This window comes from Tyto alba, unplaced genomic scaffold (genome assembly GCF_018691265.1).
Source record: "Tyto alba isolate M040663 unplaced genomic scaffold, T.alba_DEE_v4.0 Super-Scaffold_40, whole genome shotgun sequence".
NCBI classification, from domain to species: Eukaryota; Metazoa; Chordata; class Aves; order Strigiformes; family Tytonidae; genus Tyto; species Tyto alba.
In genome coordinates, this window is record NW_024881316.1 from 30,412,183 (window position 1) to 30,432,846 (window position 20,664).

Consider the following 20,664-nt stretch of genomic DNA (forward strand, 5'->3'; position numbering starts at 1 on the left):
ATCCAGTAGTACTCTCTGGTAGTAACATTCTTGAATGAAAATACAAACTAGGCTGTTGAATGGCTGAATAGTCTAAAGACTTTCCAAAGATAACATCTGATCTAGAAGGCCCAGCGATAACATAACATTTAGAGAATGAACACAAAATTTCTCAGAACAGCTTTACAATTTTTCAAAATTTAGGTAATGAATGTGTTTGTGAAACTGCCTGTCAAACTTAATGAACCACAGCAAAGTGAACTTATCCTGAACTGGTAGAATATCATTTATTTGCTTATGATAAAGCATCCAAAGAGTGATAATTGATTTTCTCTCAATGCTTCTGGCATATGTCAGAGTCATTTTGAAGAGATTCTGAAAGCATTTTCATTAAAATTACAATGTGTTAACCATATCTAGAGTTTTATAAGCTATTGCCATCTATTTGGGAATGGCAAGCCTGGTAAATACTGTTTAAAAAATCAGAGTAAACTAAATAAACCACTTGTGAAAATTAGAGTAAGACCTGAATAAAATTATATCTGAGGGAAAATGTACAAGTCTTCTTTGAAATCTACAGTATTTTTTTCTCCTAGTCTCACACAGATAACTGACATTTTGAACCAAGACTTCCATGGAAGAATTTTCATAGATAGTGATTTTTATTATTTAAAGAGTTGTTTACCAGACGAGAGAATACAGTAATTAGTTTAAAGCTAAATTGTGCAATATCTTTGAATAGTAAATTTCTATCTACTTTTTTAATTTTTGATGATACCTTAGTTTGTTCTCATGGTAAAGTCACACTAGTTAGAATCCTTCCTCAGTATTTACTGTATCTGTAGCAGATAGAAGGGACATGCTCCATCGGTTTACCCTTTACCTACTACCTTAAATTCTGAGCTGTATCACCAAAGGATTCTCTGTCATCAGAAACAATTGTATCTTACCAAAGAGTTAAATGAACACTAGTTGGAAGAGTGTGACCTCTCTCAGAAATACAATCCAGTGGTTCCTTATTCGTGCATATATTTTGACAGAATACTGAATAGCCTTCACAGCAGCAGTAAACTCAAGAGAAATAGCAGTAGAAAAGATGAAGAACTCAGATCTTGGTACCTTTCATCAGCAAATCTACAAGATTCTGGTATTGAAAGCTAGGTTCTTACTAGGTAAATTATAAAATTCTAATAATCGTCAACTGATAGTACCATTACCCTCTCTAATAAGAACAAGTTTTTTCCAGTTAGTAATCTGTTTGACAGCAATTTCTAGACAAACAGATAGCCACAGAGAAGTTCCCAAAATTCCTGAATATACTTTTCAGCCAGGGCACGTCTTTTGCATTTTGTCGAAAGAAAATAACACTCTCAAGGAGATCTCAATAAAGAGAGGTCATTGTCCTCTTGTATATTCTGTTGTTGATGCTACTGCAAATCTGTGTGATTCAGAAGATTCTCTTGGGAAGAAATTTTCTAACAGTTCTGATGTGATGATGGATAAAGAGAGGCCATGAAGAAAATCTTTATGTGAGATAGAAGTCAACATACATGCTATCAAGCAATGGGATTCTGAGTGTCCTGTGTTTCATGCATTGAAGTAAATCCTGTTTCTGAAGAAAAAGAGTTTATTTCTGAAGAAAAGCAAATCACCACACTGTCCTAACTTTTGAAGGAGATGGCAATGAACAAGAATATTTATCCACAAAAGGAAGAAAACAGGAAAACAGTTATCTACACTATGCAATGTTCGAATCTATGCTATGTTTAGAATGTGTCTGTTTAATATAGGATATGGAATGATAGCTCACTTAATAAGGGTTGTGTTCCAGATTTGAGTTTGTAACATCTTAACAAAAATTGAACAACTGTCAAATATCTTCTTAAAATGAACAGATACTAAACAAAGTGCACATTAATATGCCCAAATCCAACTGTATACAGACCTTCACAGCAATCTTGCCACATCCTGAGGTCCAGTTTAGGTATATCTTCACAGGTACTATATCCATGTGGGAATTCAGCTACCTTAAAGACATCATGTTGTACCCTGGTTATGTTGTCACCATTGTCACACAAAACTCTGGCAAGAGATGTCTGCTTGATCTGAGTGAGCTGAGCTGGAGTGAACACACCTGGGTTCTCATACCATAACCTGTAATCTCACAGAAAAGACAAGTTTGCTAGTAAAAAAAACAAAACATGCAGTTTTCCAGAGATATCACAATACTGTATTCAAAATGAAATTAATTATTCCATAAATTCTGTTCTCAACTTTACACTGTACCTGAGGAAGTGATCCAGATGCCAAAACGTAAGCACTTGGTGTCACTTCAACCCAACTTGGTGTCATGCTGACACTCTGAAAGGGTCTGTATTGGGTTTGTGTGGCAGGGGTTTTGGTAGCAGGGGAGGGTGCTACAGCAGTGGCCCCCCTGTGAGAAGCTTCTTGAAGCTCCCTCGGCTCGAAGTCAGATCCACCTCTGGCCAGGGCCAAGTCAATTAGCGATGGTGGCTGCATCTCTGTGAGAATATATTTAAGAGGGGGAACCTGCAGCGGAGGCAGGAGGAGTTGGAGTGAGGGAAACACCTACGTGGACACCGAGACCAGTGAAGAAAAACAGAAAAGAGGAGTGAGAGAGAAAAGAGGAAAGACCCCTGAGCCTTTTGTTATATTTTCTCGTCTCCATCCCACCAGAGAGGAAGGAGTCAGCAAATGGCTGCATGGTGCTTTATGGGCTTAAACCACGACACAGCCAAAGCCTTCAACAAAATATTTTATTTCTCTTCTAGTCCCATTTTGATGTTCTGGGTATCTTTGGACATCTATAATGGAATTAGACTACCAAGTTTAGGGTTCTTTTAAGGTAGAAGCTTAAATTACCATAGATTTCTTTCTCCAGGCAACTTTCCTATGGGTATGAAAAAATTTTGATAGAATTGCTGAGATTAGAGGAATGGTTAATCTATACCTAGTTTATTATCAAGGTAAGTGAAATTGTTTAATTTACTAAGGATATTTTTTTCTGTAAAACTATTTTAATGACTATACTAATTCAGGGACTTATTAATATATGCTTAGTTAATTCATTATATTCAAGGAGGAAACACTGTAGTTTTGAATAATTTATTTTTCATACATAAAGGGCTAAAAGCTTGTTATCAGTTGAAAATATATGTAATACATTACCATGAAAAGCAAGCCAGCTCTTGGGGAAAGAAAATCTTGTAAGTTACTGTCCAGGATTTGAAAACATTTTACACTATTCTAACATGTAAGAATTGTTCATTATGATATCATTTACAACTCACAAAATGGGAAAGTCATAATTCTATATTGATACTTTCTTACATATATTTCAACCAAAAATAAGTAGGAGGCTCTTTAAACTTTATGAAAAATGAGTAACAATTTTATACTAAACTTAGAAGAATGGTCAACAAATTTCATTTTACCTACTTATTGTATCATTTTCATATGGCATTGGACAGTGGCCAATGAAATTCCAAGTACTGTATTCAGAAAAACAGATTCTGAAATTTCCATCTTGATGTGAAGTTAGGCTTCCTTCAAACATCACTCCTTTTCCCTGCACAGGCACATTTGTTTTGCATGGTGCTGGCAGCTTTGATCCTCTGCCCATTGTAAAGGCTTTTCAAAGAAGTGAGAGTTGCTTTCATTATGTCTAATAACATTTTACTATTTGCTGGCATGCTGCTTTAAAATATTTGTATTCTTTGGACAGCAAAATCCCATTTTCTAAATATTTAATGTTTTCCTATTTTTTCTAAACGTTGTTTCCGGGGGAAAAAAAAAAAAAAAAGCTTTTGCTGAAAAAATGCAGACAGGCACAGACAAAAAAGCAGTATCATTATCCTGCTTTGACACAAATAGGTACTTGTCACTGGCAATCTGGAGTTCATACTGCATATATTTTTCCTTTACTCCCTATGATTCCAGGCATGAGAGTGTTGTTTCACAGTTTAATTTTTAAACAGATTTTATATAAAACGGTTGTTTTTTTAAAAAAAAAAGTATACAAAAAGGTTTGTGTTATTGACTATAGAAATAAAAAAGCCTTTTTACTATCTTAAGTAGCAATTTTATAACTTACATAATGCAAATAATATTAGATAAAGTGAAGCAAATATAATTTCCTAATTTTTCCTCTGTTTCCTTTTCATTAAGATGAGCATAAGTCTTTCTACCCTCATGCCATGCCAAACCCAGGATTCTAGGTCACAGATAATGCTAAATTAAGAAAAAAGTTGATTTTCAGATTCTGAACGAGTGTGCTGAAAGTATGCAAAGGAGTTCTGGCTGCTGTAACAATAACAATGACTATTTTTTTTACTTCAGGTACTGTAGAAACTGAAAATGAGAAATTATTCATAATATGCATGTGAAGTGATTTACGAACAATTATCAAATTGTATTCTTTGGGATAATATGTTTGCTTTTAAGACCCTTCTGGTACACAGACTGCTTGTGCTGAAATATTTCTAGGGATTATATACACAGAGTGATACTTTTCCAATTTATGCTTAAAAATGGAGATGGTGAAGGCATCTCAATCACCACAATTCCTTTGTCAATAAAATAATTAAATAACAATGAAAGGAGATGAGAAACATCCATCTTTCAGAAAGGTAAGTAACTTGAATAAGTAGTAAAATGAAACTCCGCATGTGTTGGCTGTTGTGCTTTTTGGAGGTCACTATGACATATTCACCATAAAAAGTAATGGATTTTAAAAAAAAAATAATCATAGCTTCTAACAATGTTTGAAACCTCTATTCTTCATATTTTCAATTCTATATTAAAATCATAAATGAAAATAAAATGCAGTTTGATTTGGAAACAAGACATTGCAACTGTTATTAAGCATCCTCAATTGAAAATTAATTTTGGTTTCCATGGTATTTCAATTTACCTGTCTCCATTCCGAATACGCCTAAACTGTGTGCTTAGCAGACACATCAAAGTCGGCCCCAGTCGGCTCCCTGGAACTAAATCTTCTACCATTAGAGCAGGAAATAGGTCTATGTTCAGTGGGGAACCATACAACCTGTAAATAGAAAAACACAAATATGTAATATCAAATATTTTACATTTATAAAATAACTAGTATATGATAAAGCTAAGGGCAAGAGATATTAACAACTCACAGTAAAAATGACAGTGCTACATCTTTTATGAACAACCTGTGGGTGTATATGCAAGAAACCTTACAATGTAGGTTGCATATGTGAGTAACATCACGGGTCTGCAAGTCTATCCCAAAATTTCCTTTCTCCTAGTAGCTTCTTTTTGATTTCTTGAAACTGTTTCTTTTTCAATAGCTTCTCTTTCCTGACCCTCTGTACACTTTTTCTTTCACTGTAGCTGAGACTAATTCTGTGTATTTGATTTTGTGTAGATAAGGTAGGGGTGGCAGGTAGCTGAAGACTTATTTTCAAACACTAAAGCTCTAAAGAAAAACAGATTACTTGTAGTGAAGGGTCCCACATGAAAATACATTGAACAATATTCCCGTTCATTTTAGTGTACAGAATGGATGGAACTGAACATGTAAATATTTGCATGAGACTGGCATTAAATATGACCTCACATTGAAACAACATTCATATTTAACAGCATTTATAAAATCAGACATTTCAAATTAATAATTTCATGGACACATATAGTATATATTAACTTCTTATTGTTCACTGAGATGTAGAAGTGGAGAAATTATCTGCATGTGGGAATTTTCCACATTTATTTTGTGGTATGAATGTAAGTTTCTTAAAAAAATCCCTTTACCCCTTTCTTAACAAATATTTTCTTCTAGATAAGACATTTAGCTACTCATTTTTGCATGCACATTTAGATAATTGATAGTTTTTCTTCACCTCAGGCTCACCTGCTAAGTTTCTCCCTGATTTCAGGATTCTTAATTTCATTTTTCAGATCTTCAAAAGTCTGAGCTGAAGAAAGATTACAGTAAACTCTAAAATCATGGTAGGGAGGAATTCCATGATCTCTGCCTCTCTGAATATTCATAGCTGCCAGATCTAAAGCCACAGTACGTGCCATGGAGAAGAGTCTCTCTGTTAATTCTGTATTGAGTAATTGTGATGGGACACGCATCTTACCAGCAACACCAAACAATCCCCTTAGAAGTGGATCAATGCCTCCTTCATTTACAATCCGAAATGGAGAGAAGAATGCCTTATGAAGAGGTAGATGGCCTTGTGGAATAGGTTCAAAGTTTTCATCCAGTCGATACAGAAAAGGATTAATGAGTGTGTGACCAAACCTAAAAGCGGCAGTTGCAAACTCATTAGTTATGCCAGAATTAACACTGGGATCATAACCCTTATATTCGCCAAGCATCTTCATGCCTACCTCTCCAAAGATCTTAGGTAGCCAGTGGCTAAATGTTATGTGTTGCATTTCTGCACCAACAATTTTGCGTGTTTCATGATATATTGTGTCACCATCCCAGTGTGGATTGAGTTTCAGTAGCTCTGTGGCAATTCTGTTGTGTTCTCTAAACCACAATGTGTGGATGCTGGTAAGACCCAGCTGTTCATTAGAACGCTGATCACCAGCTAAAAAGCAGGGAATGGGGCTCTCATTTTCATCTCTCATACATTCTGTTGGTGGGCCAGTAGCGAATGGAAGAAGGGGCTTGCCAGATCTCTGTACAATTCCCTGTCTCAGAAGACCCCTTTGACTCGCTAAGTCTCTGATTTCTAGTGCTTCATGGTCCGAACTGCCATACACATTGGATGCATCGATGTATGAAGTCAGCTGGTTGATCTGTTCTCGTGGGTACACAGAATTCATCAGGAGAGATGTCATGCCACTTCCACAAACCGGACTGGAGCGCACGAAAAACATGCAGCGTGCACCATTTCGAACTCTGGGATCATTTGGTGGTATCATGATTGAAAAGCATGGAGGATCATTTGTACAAACTGAACTGCAATGCTGACCATCCGAAAACCTGGCCTCACTTAGGGCAGCCACTGTGAGGTCAAGGTCATGGTCAAGAAACTGTCCCCACTGCATAAGCATGTGAGTGTATTGGTCATCAGGAGTTATTGTTTCTGTTCCGATCAGAGTAGTTGAAACCAAGCGAGGCATTGGGAGTGCATAGCCATTAGAGAGCCTCTTGGGTTCAATTCCCCGAGGCAAATTAAATCCATTTTCATAGACTGACTTTAACAGACGTTCAAAGGCTGTCAGAGAAGCGCCCCACATGGGATGCTGAAGATTGTTGCAGGTTCCATCGTGTGTCCTGTACTTCTGGTGGAAGCACATATCTGAGCAATTGTTCACTCGTCGATGGGCTGTACAACCTGAGAGATTAGCTATCAGATTCAGGTACTGTGGGGATACAAGGTCATTATAATGATAACCTGAAACCAGAACAGAGACAGAGAGAAAATCAAAGACTTCATAGACTCATGTTCCCCACAGATCATAAATTTATTTTAAATGTTATTTTATTATATTGCATTTCCCACCAGATTAAATATCCCTACTGTTTAAAAAGAACAATAATAATCACATATTTATATTAGAGCATTAGGTCATTTGAGCAACAACCACTATTATGTCAGAAGGTAACTTTGTAAAATGCCAATTCAAGTACAACTTTTACAAAATGTTCACAAAAGAAGCTCATTACTTATTTGGTCACTTAAGAAAGCAGAGATATTTTTAGAAATAAAAGCCTCATATGGAGTCAAATGGGAAATTTTCCCCACGTTAATAGAAGTGATTTAAAAACTGTCAGTAACATTTGCATGGATTTCAAGAGTTTATCATCTGAGACTTGAGAATTCACTGAACATTACTATTTTGTTTTGCTTTATTACAGTGGAAGTTGTAGAATTTTAAGAAAAAAAAAAAAAAAATCAACAAAAACCACAAAAGAAAATGACCACAGACAATATATCTAAACAGACGAGTGATCTCTACGATAAATTGTGTGGAATAACTCACATTCACATTACCCAGGACTAGTTTCTGAAGAAAACCGGTGTCTGCATAACACTTGGCAAAGGTTTCCTCTGCAATCCACACCATTCACCTCTGGGACTACAACACACTTACTCCTTTCCTGCATTTTTGCTAAGTTCATAGAAAAATAATATATACAAAATATATATCATAATTCATTAGAATTATGTTTGTATAACTTCAAACTAATGCTATGTGTTGCATGATCTCTGCTGTGGTATGACGGCATGTGGAAGGACTGAAGACATAAGGCCTCCTAGTACAGTGTTGGGTGACTGCAAATAATAGAACAGTCAGGCTGTGCATTGTCTATGCTGTCTATCAGGAGTCATTCTTAAAATTATTTTTTCTTAGAAACATTTGGGCACCATTTCAGGAAAAAAAAAATCATTAATTTGGGCTATATTTACATTTTCAACTTGTGTAGATCAAGAGGAATGTGTCGGCAGAGTGAAATTTTTGATTCTGAGAAAGACATCTCTACTGTACCCATCATGCAATAGGAACAGGTTTCCTTCAGATGAAAGTGGCCCTGGACCACATTTTTCACTTAATTTGAAAATAATGCATACTTTTCAAGACCATACCACAACTCACACCAAAGCACAGTAAGTGGGGACAACTGGGAGATTCACTTCAAATGGACCCTGCTGACACAAAGCATAGGCAAACCTCGAGTGTTAATGGATATACAGTGTGGATGAGCAAGGTTCCAGGATCCAAGAGAGAGCCCAGGAGGTAGAATATGTGGCAGGGTAGATGTACTTTCAGCCAACTAAAAATCACCATGCACCACCATGGTTCTTTATCTGGAAAGCTTGCAGTCAGGAATAAAACCAAACAAGAAGAATGAAGGGAGAAGGAAAAAGGAAATGAATGAGTGTACTGTGGTACCACGTTCCCACAGGCTCATGGGGTTCCCACCATGATGGTAATCACTAAAGAATATGAACTGAATGCGGTTTTGCAAGAGGTTGGTGCAGGCTAATTGCACACAGAAATGTTCCTTTTAGTCCTGAGCTCAGTCCCAGCGTGCCTGCAAAGACACTGACCTTCATCTACGTTCAACACATAAATGTGTGCTAGACACACTGGCTCTCTGCCAATTTCTGCAAGGCAGGGCAATTTCAAACAAACCACCTAAAGCCCCTCTTTGTCTCTGCCTTGAAAGGGACTGGATTGCTCATAGCTGCTCAGCTGGGCCAGGACCTGTGCTCAGTCAGGGGATTTATGTTTTCTCAGCCTCAGGCTACATGTACCCCGAATGGTTTACAAGTCAAAGTAAAGATATTAGAGACCTTGTGCTTTCATTAGGCAAAACTAACCTGTTCTTGGAGACATACATAAATTATTTAATGGAATACTCCAGACTAGGAAAACGAAAAATAAACCACAGAGCCAAACCAGTAAGTGCCACTGGGTAATGCAGCAAAATACAGTCTTTGTGGGTATTATTGATAACATAATATAATCTGCTGGCTACTAGGGCAGTTTAATTCTGAAAGTACACCCAGAAAACATACCTTCTTTATAATTATACTCCTTTTTAAATGATCTTCATTCATGATGGTTTTATTTCCTTATGATCATTATTCATGCAATCTTTACATAAATATTTGTCTGCTGTTGTTATCTTGGTTGCCACCCCCATTTCTGAAATCAAGTTGTGAGCAAAACTCAACTATGAATGTTTTGGGAAGAATGACCTTCTTTGCCAATTTAAAATAAAAGGTTCAGCTTCTCTGTTTAGAAGTTCAAGTGGGAGGCATTGTCTCATCTATGGATTAGATTCGATGGATTTCTGAGAAGAGTGGAGGCTGCCATAAATGCCAGTCTCAGACCCTTAAATACCCCTCGCACTATAGGTGCTATGGCTCTTCTTTCTAAAAGGCTGGGTGCTGAGCATTGCCAGCACTTCGAAGCTGGTTAGCTCAATTCACATAATATTAGCTATATTTTTTTTTTCAAACTGCAAGGAAGATGTTTCAGAGTCATAGAAATATTGATTAGAAGGGACCTCTTACCCAGACCAAGCTCCTGCTTGAAGCAAGGCTGTCTCTAGCACTGGATCAGCTAAGCTGTATCCCTGTCTAGCTGGCTTGAAAACCTGCGAAGACTGAGACTCCTTAGCCTTTCTGCTTAAGTTGTTCCAGTGCTGAACTGGCCTCCTGGTGAGAAAGTGTTTCCTAACATCCAATCTGAACCTCCCAAGCAGCAATTTGTGGCCATCCCCCTTGTTAAACAATCTGGCACTGCAGAGGAGAATTTGGCTCCATAGTCTTTCCTTGGGATATTCCAAGATTTTACATTAAAAAAAGTCTCTGAAAGGGAAATTGTCAAGTTTCTCAACTGTTCCCAGTGCAGAAGTGCTAAATAACACCTTCCATTGGGCTCTGCATTTTGAAATAAAACCAAATAAGGACAAATATGAGTATTAAAATCTGAGCATTATGCTATTTAAATGAAAACAGATTTCTTTTACTACTCAAGTTTCCCTAAAAAACAGGATTCTATGGATTTTGTAGAGCTGAGAAGCAAGCTCTGATTGTGAACAGAATTTCCAGTATCACAGAAAGTTGTCTGATTTTGTGTTCATTAATTCGTATTTGCATGCTTTAATGCCAATTCTTGGTAAACTTTAGGTGATTGAATTTCACTATTACAAATCCTAGTGAAAAGTAGTCACGCAATTTCACACATCAGATTTCATATATTCCTAGTATTATATTCAATATGCTTGCATATGCACCTAATCAGACAACCAAATTAAATTGTGTTGCTCTTATAAAACACAAACATTCAAAGAATGTTGAAAAAGTTCTTGTGGTAAACTATTCATCACAGATTATTTACTCAGCTCTAATAATGAGTAACAAGCTTCTTTTATTTGCAAATGTTACAGTACTCAACAAAGCCTGTAGTCTCTTGTCTTATAAATACTTGCCTAGTTCATGGTCAGAGATAAAGTTTTCGGAAGTTACAATAAATAATTATAAACATCAATAAGAATATAATAAGCAAAAATATCTCCTCTAGATTTTCAGTGTAGCTTTTGGCTATGTCTCAAGTCTCAAAAGCTCTCCTAAAACTCTATCATTATTTCCAAATGCTTCAGTCCTATGTCTCAAGCCTATCCGCACACATATCTACATACGTTAGTTGTATATGCTCCAGCTGGATTTCATGAATTTGAACTTGGACTTCAGTAACTAAAAGGTAGAAATGTTAAAACTTGCACTTTCCTGCTATTTATAAAAAGCAACAAAAACTGTATTTCTCATTACATCAGATCAGTGTTAAAGGAAACAATTATCTTCGTTTGACATGCACTTAAGCAATGAGTGGCAAATAATTCTTTGAATACTATTGTGGTACATGCAGAAATCTTGGTTTGTAAAGTATACAAATCCTTGTTATATCATCTGTACTCCTTGCCAAGGCTTCACCGACACTAAATGGTTTCACTTAAAGAAACATGAACAATATAGTGATTACTTTTTATACATAACAGAAAAGTCAGTTCTGCTATAAAACAATGGTCCTAATGAATTAACACACAGGGAGTTATCAAAAAGGATGCACTAGGCACTTCCATTATAACAAATTTGACCAGTAGAAGAAGGTGAATATAAATTTTTCCTTAATGTGTTAATGTGAGGAAAAATAAAAACACTTTACTCAAAGAGATCAAATAGACTGAGTTATACCATAATGTAACAGTGTGTAAAGCAAGGAGCGAATTAGGCAAACACGTATCTTTGGAAGTTTTGCAAAGTCAAACACTCCACTGACTTCAATGTAATGGCTGCAATTGGGACCCAGATTTGGAAAATAAATATCTCTTGAAGTATGATGACTTAGGAGGGCAAATACACTTCAATACAGAAAATAAGGAAAGAGTACTGACTTGTTCCATTCAGGTCAACCATTAAACCATCTTGTACATGATCTTGAATAAGCTGTAATGTCCTTTCAAATATTTCCCCAGCTCTTGCTTGCTCAACAGTGTATGGATCCCTTGGGTATCGAAATAAGGCTAGCAAATCATTTGGAGAACGAGGACGACTGATAGATAATTTGAAAAAAAAACAGTAAGTGTACACAGGAGTTACAACATAACAATATGACATAAGTCATGTAAACATTCAGCAACACAACTAGTACATACCTTGGTTACTCATCTCAAAATGGAAGGCAAAAAAAAATTTAATAAAATAATAAAATATTAAACATTTAGTGGCAATTAAACATTTAGTAGCCTTTTAATACACATTATCTCAGCAGAAGTACTGATGCAGTAAATAGAGATCTCAACAGGAGTGTTTAAACAATATGAATTGTTACATGTTAATCTGTTAGTAGTCTCAAAACTAACGAGATGTTAACAATGTTATTTAAATAATAAAATAGCTTCTTGCTTAATAAATCTTCCATTATTTCCAGGATATACAGAATTAATTTTGACTTCTCAATATTAAAAAAAAAAAGAAGGGGGTACCTGTCAAACAGATGTGTACGTGTTGAATTTATTGCTCTGTCAACAGTAGCAATTGCTTCCACAATTGATGTTTGTACAAAAGGATCTCCATTTCGGCTGACATTAGGAACTACATAAAGAGGAATTCACGTGTTATTGCAAAAATAGCCACACACAAAAAGATACCTCTATAAAACAGAGTCTAGACACGACATCATTTCAGTTGTACAAAGTAGACCCCTGTTCTTTAAGCATTAGTTTGTCCAAATACAAAATTCTTAATAATTTTTACATTCCATCAAAGCATATTACAGTAGAGCAAAATTTATTTAAAAGAGACGTTAATGTCAGTTTAAAATTCATCTTGCTTATAATTCTAAAACATAATAACGTGAAGATAAATGCATACAGCTTTTAACTGTCTAATATTAGTCCTACAATTTCAAGTAAAAATGACCAAAGAAAAAATAAATTATTAAGGTTTTTTTTCTGGTGTGGATTTCAGGTGTTGGTATCAAGAGCCTGACCTATATCCACTGAAATCAATGCAAGTATTCCCTTTGATTCCAATTAGTACCAAATTCATACTGAATTAAACATAAGAATTTAAAAGATTTACAGGAATATGTTACAATAAGTTGAAAATACTGATAGACTTAGTTTGCCTTTTAGAACACATGCATTATTTACAGGAATATGTTACAATAAATTGAAAACACTGACAGACTTAGTTTGCCTTTTAGAACACATGCATTACCTAAATTCAAAGATATTTCACAAAATAATAATAAAACAAAAAAAAATTAAAAACCACAGAATTTTATATCTACTCACATAGTTATTAACATTGCTTCTCCCCTGAGCTTAGCCTAGTAAGCAACACATATTCATTCTGAAGGACTATAAATGTTTTATTTATTTTGATCACTACTTTGTTTTCTACTTTTAAATTATCTAGCTTTTTCATATTATGTTGAAAATCACATGCTTAAAAGCTATTTAACAACTGCATAATACTGGGAACTCACTAATGCATAGGCCCATTCATCTGCTTTTTTATACAGTACTCAGTTGCAGCTGGACGTTTGTACAATGTATCTTAGGCTAATAACCTTTCTTTCATTCTGAACCAAGAACTACCAGATCCAGGGGCAACAGCTAACAATTTCCAGAGTGTGTTTAGATTGGACAAGTCACACAGGAAGAAGGGTAAAGAAGGGCAAAAGTCCAAAGCAAATACACTGGAAGAAAATCAGCAGATGTACAAAATCAGCTGACATAAAAATCGTTGTTTGCAAGCTTTTCATGACTTTTTTTTTTTTCTTTTCTAGGCAATATTTCATAATTCCTTCATAACTGCCAGCTTAGGCTGTGTCTATATGAGTTTCAGAGTCTAGACCAGGGTAATCAAACTTAACCATCTCTGCCATCAAATAAAACAGTCCCTGGCACTCTATAGATGCAGCTGAAGCCCCTTTCTCTGTCCTGAGGCCAGCTGCCTTGGGCTGCTGACAACATACTCCCAGCACATAATATGAGCTGATCCTTTCCACAGTGCCAAACTGCAATAGTCACTGGTCTGTCCTAATTACCAGCTGTCCTCCTTCCTTGACAGCTTCATTTTCATAGCAACCATACAGAAACATTATCAGATAAGCTACTTATTTTAGGGAAAAAAATAATTTGCCTGTTTGCATAATTTACAGTTTCAGACTGGAGATTAATCAAGGGTAGTTTCATTAATTTTAGGTTTATTGATGCTACAGTTTACAGTTTATTTACAGCAAAATAACCACATTGCAATTAAACACTGCAGATCAGCTTGCACCAAGTTTTGTAGTTTGCTAATTTCAGCAGTTAAGAATGATCAGTTGACACCTGCAGTAAGTAAATGAAACTGGTTTTCATTGGGGTTATAGTTCAATACATGGTTTCATTTTTCAGAGCTCTTATTGATTTGCAATCTGGATAATTACTATTTTTTTTTTAAAGAAAAAACTTTTTTCTATGCATCTCCAGAGTAACCAGGATTATCTGAGTTTTATGGACTTTCTCTCATTTGTAGACTTCATATACGTAGATGAAACATTCATTGAATGATTACCAGTTCTGCAATTTTTCTCTTAGAAATCACCTTTACAGATTGAGAAATGTTATTTTTGATAGAGGAGAGGACAGATTGATAGTCTACTAAAAACAATTTAAGCCAGGGAACATCACAGTTTTATTGATACCATGGGATTGAAATGATTGTAATCAATACATTAGAAAAATCACTGATATATAGTTATTATTTTAGTAAACAAAATAGAGAGCATCAGACATAACACTGGGAGACAATATCCAATATGTTGAAGAAATCACTGCTCAATACTCATTTTTCAATGTTACAAAAATATTTTGTCATATTTTCTACTGAAAGAAGAAAAAAATCACACCGTTTCCTTAATATTTTCCATCAAAATGAGTCTAAAAAATCAGCACTTCTACTGAGTTAGTCAGAAAGGCATTAAGGTCAATCTGTGTAACAAAGATATTTCCTTAGCCTCTTTGGTTGCTTTATTACCAATTATTATGTATTAATAATTGATAACTATTATTTGGCATTATTACTTTCAAATAGTTAGAATAAGCTCAAATATTCTCCTTTACTTCCTGTTTCCTCCTTTAGCTTCTTAAGATTGTTATGACATTTCGTGAGTTCTTTCACAATGGTTGCTGCCTAATTGTCAACCAACTTCTGTAAGTGCCCCTTTAAAGATGCCACAGGACTTTTTGTCAAGTTATCCCTAAAGATTAGACTGTGTATTCGACTAGTAAATTCCAATAGGTCCAAATCATATCTCAAGAGGAAAGTTGTATGACTAACCAGAGCCCAAAGCATTGTTTGTTTTGAAGCTTAACTCCTAGAGACATTTCGGTTGACATAATACCATCTTACTCACATCTGTTCAGATAGTGCCTCAACTAAATGATGGGGGGGGGAGGGGGGCAGGACAGGGGGGAAAAGAGGATTATGGGTTAAAATTAAAAATATGAATAAAAGAAAGAATTTAACATTTGATTAACTTTTTTGCATCTTACAAAATAAGCAATTAGAATAAAACAAATAATCTAACTCATACCTCTGATTCATACACCTTACCATTAACACTAAGCACCATACTAACAGAGGAGTATCCTATGGTATTCCGGGCAACACATTCATATCGACCTTCATCAGCTGTTCCAACATCGCGAATGGTAAGAAACCCCTCTGGACTAACATGAAATTTTCCGCTCTCAGTTACCTGTACTCCATCCTGCAGCAAAGCACAATGTTTAGTTATTCTAAACACACTTTGTTTCCAAACCTGAATTTTTGTCTTCTTTTTGTCTCTTTTATTTTCACATTTTATTTTGTATTTGTATGTCAAATACATTTTGGTAAACACATAAAAAACTCTCACACTGTTATGTTGACAGGAGGGCTTACATGTACTTCTAAATTGTACAGTGTAATTATTTACTTTTTAAAGTACCCACTATTATAAGTCAAAGTATTTTAATAGTTTTAGGTCCTCACCACATAAAATTTAAGATCCAAAAATAAGATAGCACCTCTTGAGAACATACATATTTGATTTTACTCAAAATTAACCAAGTAAAAAAGATCTCAAGAGCTTTATAGGTATCAATTCTTCATGTGCTATGCATTTAGAAGATATTTAAGGTACATTAAAGTATAGTTTCTAATACTTACTATCAGAAAAGAATATGATAATTGGAAAAACTGAAGATCAATATTAGCAGCCCATTAATTCACTAGTAACTCTGCTAATAATTCTAACAGCTTGATATGACAGTTGTTGTACCAATGGAAATCAAAGCCACAGAGAAGTTACCAAAGAGTTACAGAAACATGCACTAGTTGAAATATCAACCTAACATTGTCAAAGGGCTCAGCAGTACAGTATTTTTTCTTGCTTTATATCTATAAAATCATTGAAAGTGTGAATATTAATAGGATATTCATGAAGCATTGTCACTAAAATACATAGGCCTTTTAAGGGCTACTTTATTAATTTTAGATGGTCTGTATAATGATTTGCATAATTTTAGATGGTCTGTATAACGATTTGCATAACCATATATATGTGTATTTTATATAAAACTCAGGCTTCCTATTTCTGTAAATGCTCTGTATTGAAGAAGATTTGCTGATTGATCTTCAGGTAATGTTTTCAGACAGCAAAGCAAGCAATAATTTGACCACATGCATTTTAAATAGCTAGTTATTAAAGAGATGGAAAGGCCTTTGCCTTTCTGCAACAACCAAACAAATATCTAGTACCTTATTCCATGTAATTACTGGCTCCGGCTCTCCTTGAGCACTGCATGGGATCTGCACATTTGTGCCAACCTCCACTGTCATGTCACTGGGAACGCTGGCAAATACAGGAGTCACTAAAAAAGCAAATGATACATTGAGAAGGTATCAAATACAACTTGTGCAAAATAAAATCTAAGAAGAGGTCAACACTGTTTATTTTCTTCAGTTACCCAACATTTCTTAATCTGTAACTCTGTCTGCAAGTTTTTAGTTGCTTATAAGTTTGTCTTAGAGATAAAATTCCTTGCTCCTGATGTCTGCTTCAGGCTGATTTTTAATCTTAAACTCTTAACTTCTAACAAAACAGGCTAGTAGTTGCCAAAAAAACTTAAATTCCGTAAATTAAGAGCTCTGAAAAAAAATTCTGTGAATAGTTAAAGCTGAACAAAGTCACCAGAATGAATATCTCATCAACTTCTGTAAATTTAATTTAGTTTTTTAAATAGCAACTACAGAAATTTCTTAGATGATAAAACCAAAATTTTTCACAATTCCTTCAACTGTGATTCCCTCATCTTGGCTTGCTGAGGTGCTAAGTCTTCACAGAGCTCCTATGCCCATGACACCAATGAGCCCCAGGCATTAAAACATCAAAAGATCGCCTTCAATTTTAAGGATGCAGGGTACACAGTTACTTAAACCCAGTATGAAGAAACTTAATGCATTGTTTAATCCTAATGTCCTCCAAATTGAGGTTGACATCCAACACTTAGATATCATCATGAGAAGAATGTACAGCTTTATGAAGCACTAAGAACTGTATTTCTTTTGTAAGATATCAGTATGACTGGATGAGTAGGAGGGGGCTGTGCTTTTACAGAGGAGTATTTGGCCAGACAGCATACATTTATACTACCAACCAAATCTGGCCCTGGTGTTAAATTGTTTGTCTGAAAATGGCTGTCAAAGACCAGAAACCATTTCAAATAAGGCATCCAGAGGCAGACGTCCAGCACTGGGAGGTAAGAGAGTCTGGCTCTGTGGATGTGAGCCACATCATGCCAGCAAACAGACCTGGACCATTAATCTGTATTCATTGATACAGATTTAGCCACAGTGACCACGGACTAGACATTCCTCAGATGAACAATGATTTGTTAGAAGCCCATAAGAAAAAGTTTCCTATTCTTGCACAACTATAAACAGCATTGCAATGATTGTATGGAGAGCTCCAAATTCAGGTTGCATATGCAGGCTTCAATCTTGCATTTACTATCTGTTGGCGAGTGGATTTTGCAACCCGAGTTATACAAAAATCGTTTTATTAAACTTTACTCAATTCAGTGAAGTTTAACACAGCTGGAAGGCTATAAAACTTTTAAAACTGAGTTTTGTTTTATGGAATTTTAGTCAATAATTTTATATAGGTGGAAAAAAAATCTCAATTTTGACAAATCAATCTCCCAGTACTACTCTTAACTAAGAAAAAATCAATGGAATTTTTTTCTGAGAAACATCTAAGCTCAAGAAGACATTTGAGTCACCTTCACTAAAATACTGTTTAAAATGAGGTCACTATCAAGAAATGTTTTGAATTAAATGTTTAATCTCCTCGAATTTAGTTATACACCAAAGTACTTAACTAAATTATAAATATTAATAAGATTCTAATTAATCCTAGAGGTAGCTCACTTAGAATTTCCTTGAAGAAAAGCATAAGAAAAATTGAGTGGTTTGGGTTTTTTTTCTGTGTCAGCTTATTTTAAGTATAAAGAATGTCTTTTCATTGTGAAGGTCATTCTGCTGTTGTAAAATAAAGTGTTTTGTTTCTGGACATCAAAACATTATGTTAATAACACTATTTAATTAACAGCATAGTCTATAAGAAACTAGTCTTTTCACAAAACAAAATATTTTCTCAAGCATAGGAATACTGCCATCCTCAAAGCAAACTTCCATTCTTTACAAAAAAGAGTAAATTGGATAAACCTCTTTCACAAAAGACAGACTGTTCTAAAGGAATGATGCTCAGTACAAATGCTGATAAGTATCCATACATATTATTTATTAAAAAACACGTGGAATCTAAAAGTAGATATATTTAGAAATAATGATCAGAAATGTGAAATGTTAGCAATATCATGAACAGTAAGTTTTTTAAACAACAAAAGATATAGCCTCATTCTAACAAACTTTTAATCAAAAAAAGGCCATGTTTAGTTCTAAGTTTAGCTAGTCTGAAAGTGACTTTGAACAAAGTCTATCAGGGCATGCTCTCACACATGTTCAATTTATAAAAGCTAATAAAACACCTTATAATTCAAAACCAGCAACTTAGAATCGCTACAAAATGCAGCAAAAGTCCTGAAGAAAACCCCAAGCACTATTCAAGCTCTGTTTCAAAAAGCTTTTTAATTCTAAACAAACTACTTCATATTAACATTTTGTGTCATTAAAAATAAATAATTCCAAATGTTATATTTTAGGAAAATTTCCTGAGTTTGAGTGAGTGGTGGGGTTTTTCGGGTAGCATCGGAGGGGGTTATAGGGGTGGTCCCCTGTGAGAAGCTTCTGGAAGCTCCCCCAGCTCCAAGATAGATTCGCCCTCTGCACCAAGGCCAAACCAATCAGCTGCGCCTCTACGATAATGTATTTAAGAAGGGATGTGATGAGGAGGAGTCGGACTTGTGAGGAGGCATTGCAGCAGCTGCGTGAACACCAAGGTCAGTGGAGGGACGAAGGAAGAAAGGAGGGGAGAGGTGTGCCGGAGCAGAGACCCCCCTGTATCCTGTGGTGAGACGGCAGGGCGGCCCCCCCTGCCACCCATGAAGATCTACAGTGGAGCAGACATTGATTTATTGTCTGCGAAGGGCTTTGCATGGCTGACCAAGGTGATTGTGCCAGAAGAAAGCTGGGATCTTGTGGGCAAAAGTAGCTTCCGCTGTTGTAATTCAGCGCTGGGAGGATTGCAGCACGTGGGGGTGTCCCATGACGAAGCAGCTTGGGAAGGGCTGCAGCCCATGGGAGGGAATCCAGTTGGAGAAAGTTAGTGACCCATGATGGAGCAGTGTGGGGAACGCTACGGCCCATGGGAGGAACTCACATCAGAGCAAGTTTGTGGAGGACTGTATCCTGTGAGAGGGAGACCACACTGGAGCAGGGAGACGAAGTTCCAGAAGCTGCCCCCACAAAAGATGGAAGAAGCGGCAGCACTGACTGTACCCCCCATTCCCTGCCCCTGCACCGCTGGTGGAGGAGGTAGAGATATCGGGAGCAGAGCTGAGCCCGGGAAGAAGAGAAGGGTGGGGGGAAGGTGTTATCAAGATGTGGCAAATGCTTCTCACTGTCCTACTCTGCTAAGTGGTGTTGTTAGCATCTATAATAAATACATGTTCTTTTTTTTCTTCCCCTAACAAGTCTGCCTTTTGGCCGTGACCATAATGGGTGATTTGCCCCTCCCCGTTTTATCTTTAATCCCAAGGCTGGTTTATTTTCCCCTTCTCATTGTTGGGAGGGAAGGGGGAGTGAGCGGCTGTGTGGTGCTCAGTTGCCCTCTGAGTTCAAACCGCAGCAGAAAAAAAATCAAATACAGTACCATGTATTTTGGTTTAAGTTTAAATTGCTGTGTTCTGTTTGCATTTTTTTTTGGCACTGTATATGGAGAACATACCTCTAGGCTGTACAGTCAGGTATACAACAATTCGTTGAGATCCGATAATGTTGACAGCTTGGCATTCATACTGTCCTTGGTCATGCAGAGCAACCCTAGAAATCCTTAGGGTTCCAGAGGATAGAACTAAGTGTCTTCTGTCAACAGACAACTGGCCTCCTGAAACAGAGCAACAGGATTTGCTGTTTATAGCAGTGCAAAACAACTCTT

The 20,664-nt window shown here is 36.0% G+C and overlaps 1 protein-coding gene across 2 annotated transcripts in view; it reads right to left on the reverse strand.

The window, feature by feature from the left end:
• PXDN (peroxidasin) overlaps positions 1-20,664 on the reverse strand; it is an 89,725-nt gene that overhangs the window by 13,408 nt on the left and 55,653 nt on the right. For both annotated transcript variants that reach the window (XM_042803524.1, XM_033009848.2), the window contains 8 exons: positions 20,455-20,613; positions 16,806-16,918; positions 15,618-15,774; positions 12,494-12,602; positions 11,903-12,060; positions 5,885-7,388; positions 4,913-5,047; positions 1,925-2,133 (listed from right to left, as the gene is read on the reverse strand). In XM_042803524.1, coding sequence (XP_042659458.1) covers positions 1,925-2,133; positions 4,913-5,047; positions 5,885-7,388; positions 11,903-12,060; positions 12,494-12,602; positions 15,618-15,774; positions 16,806-16,918; positions 20,455-20,613 — 2,544 coding nt within the window. The remainder of the gene's footprint in view (positions 1-1,924; positions 2,134-4,912; positions 5,048-5,884; positions 7,389-11,902; positions 12,061-12,493; positions 12,603-15,617; positions 15,775-16,805; positions 16,919-20,454; positions 20,614-20,664) is intronic.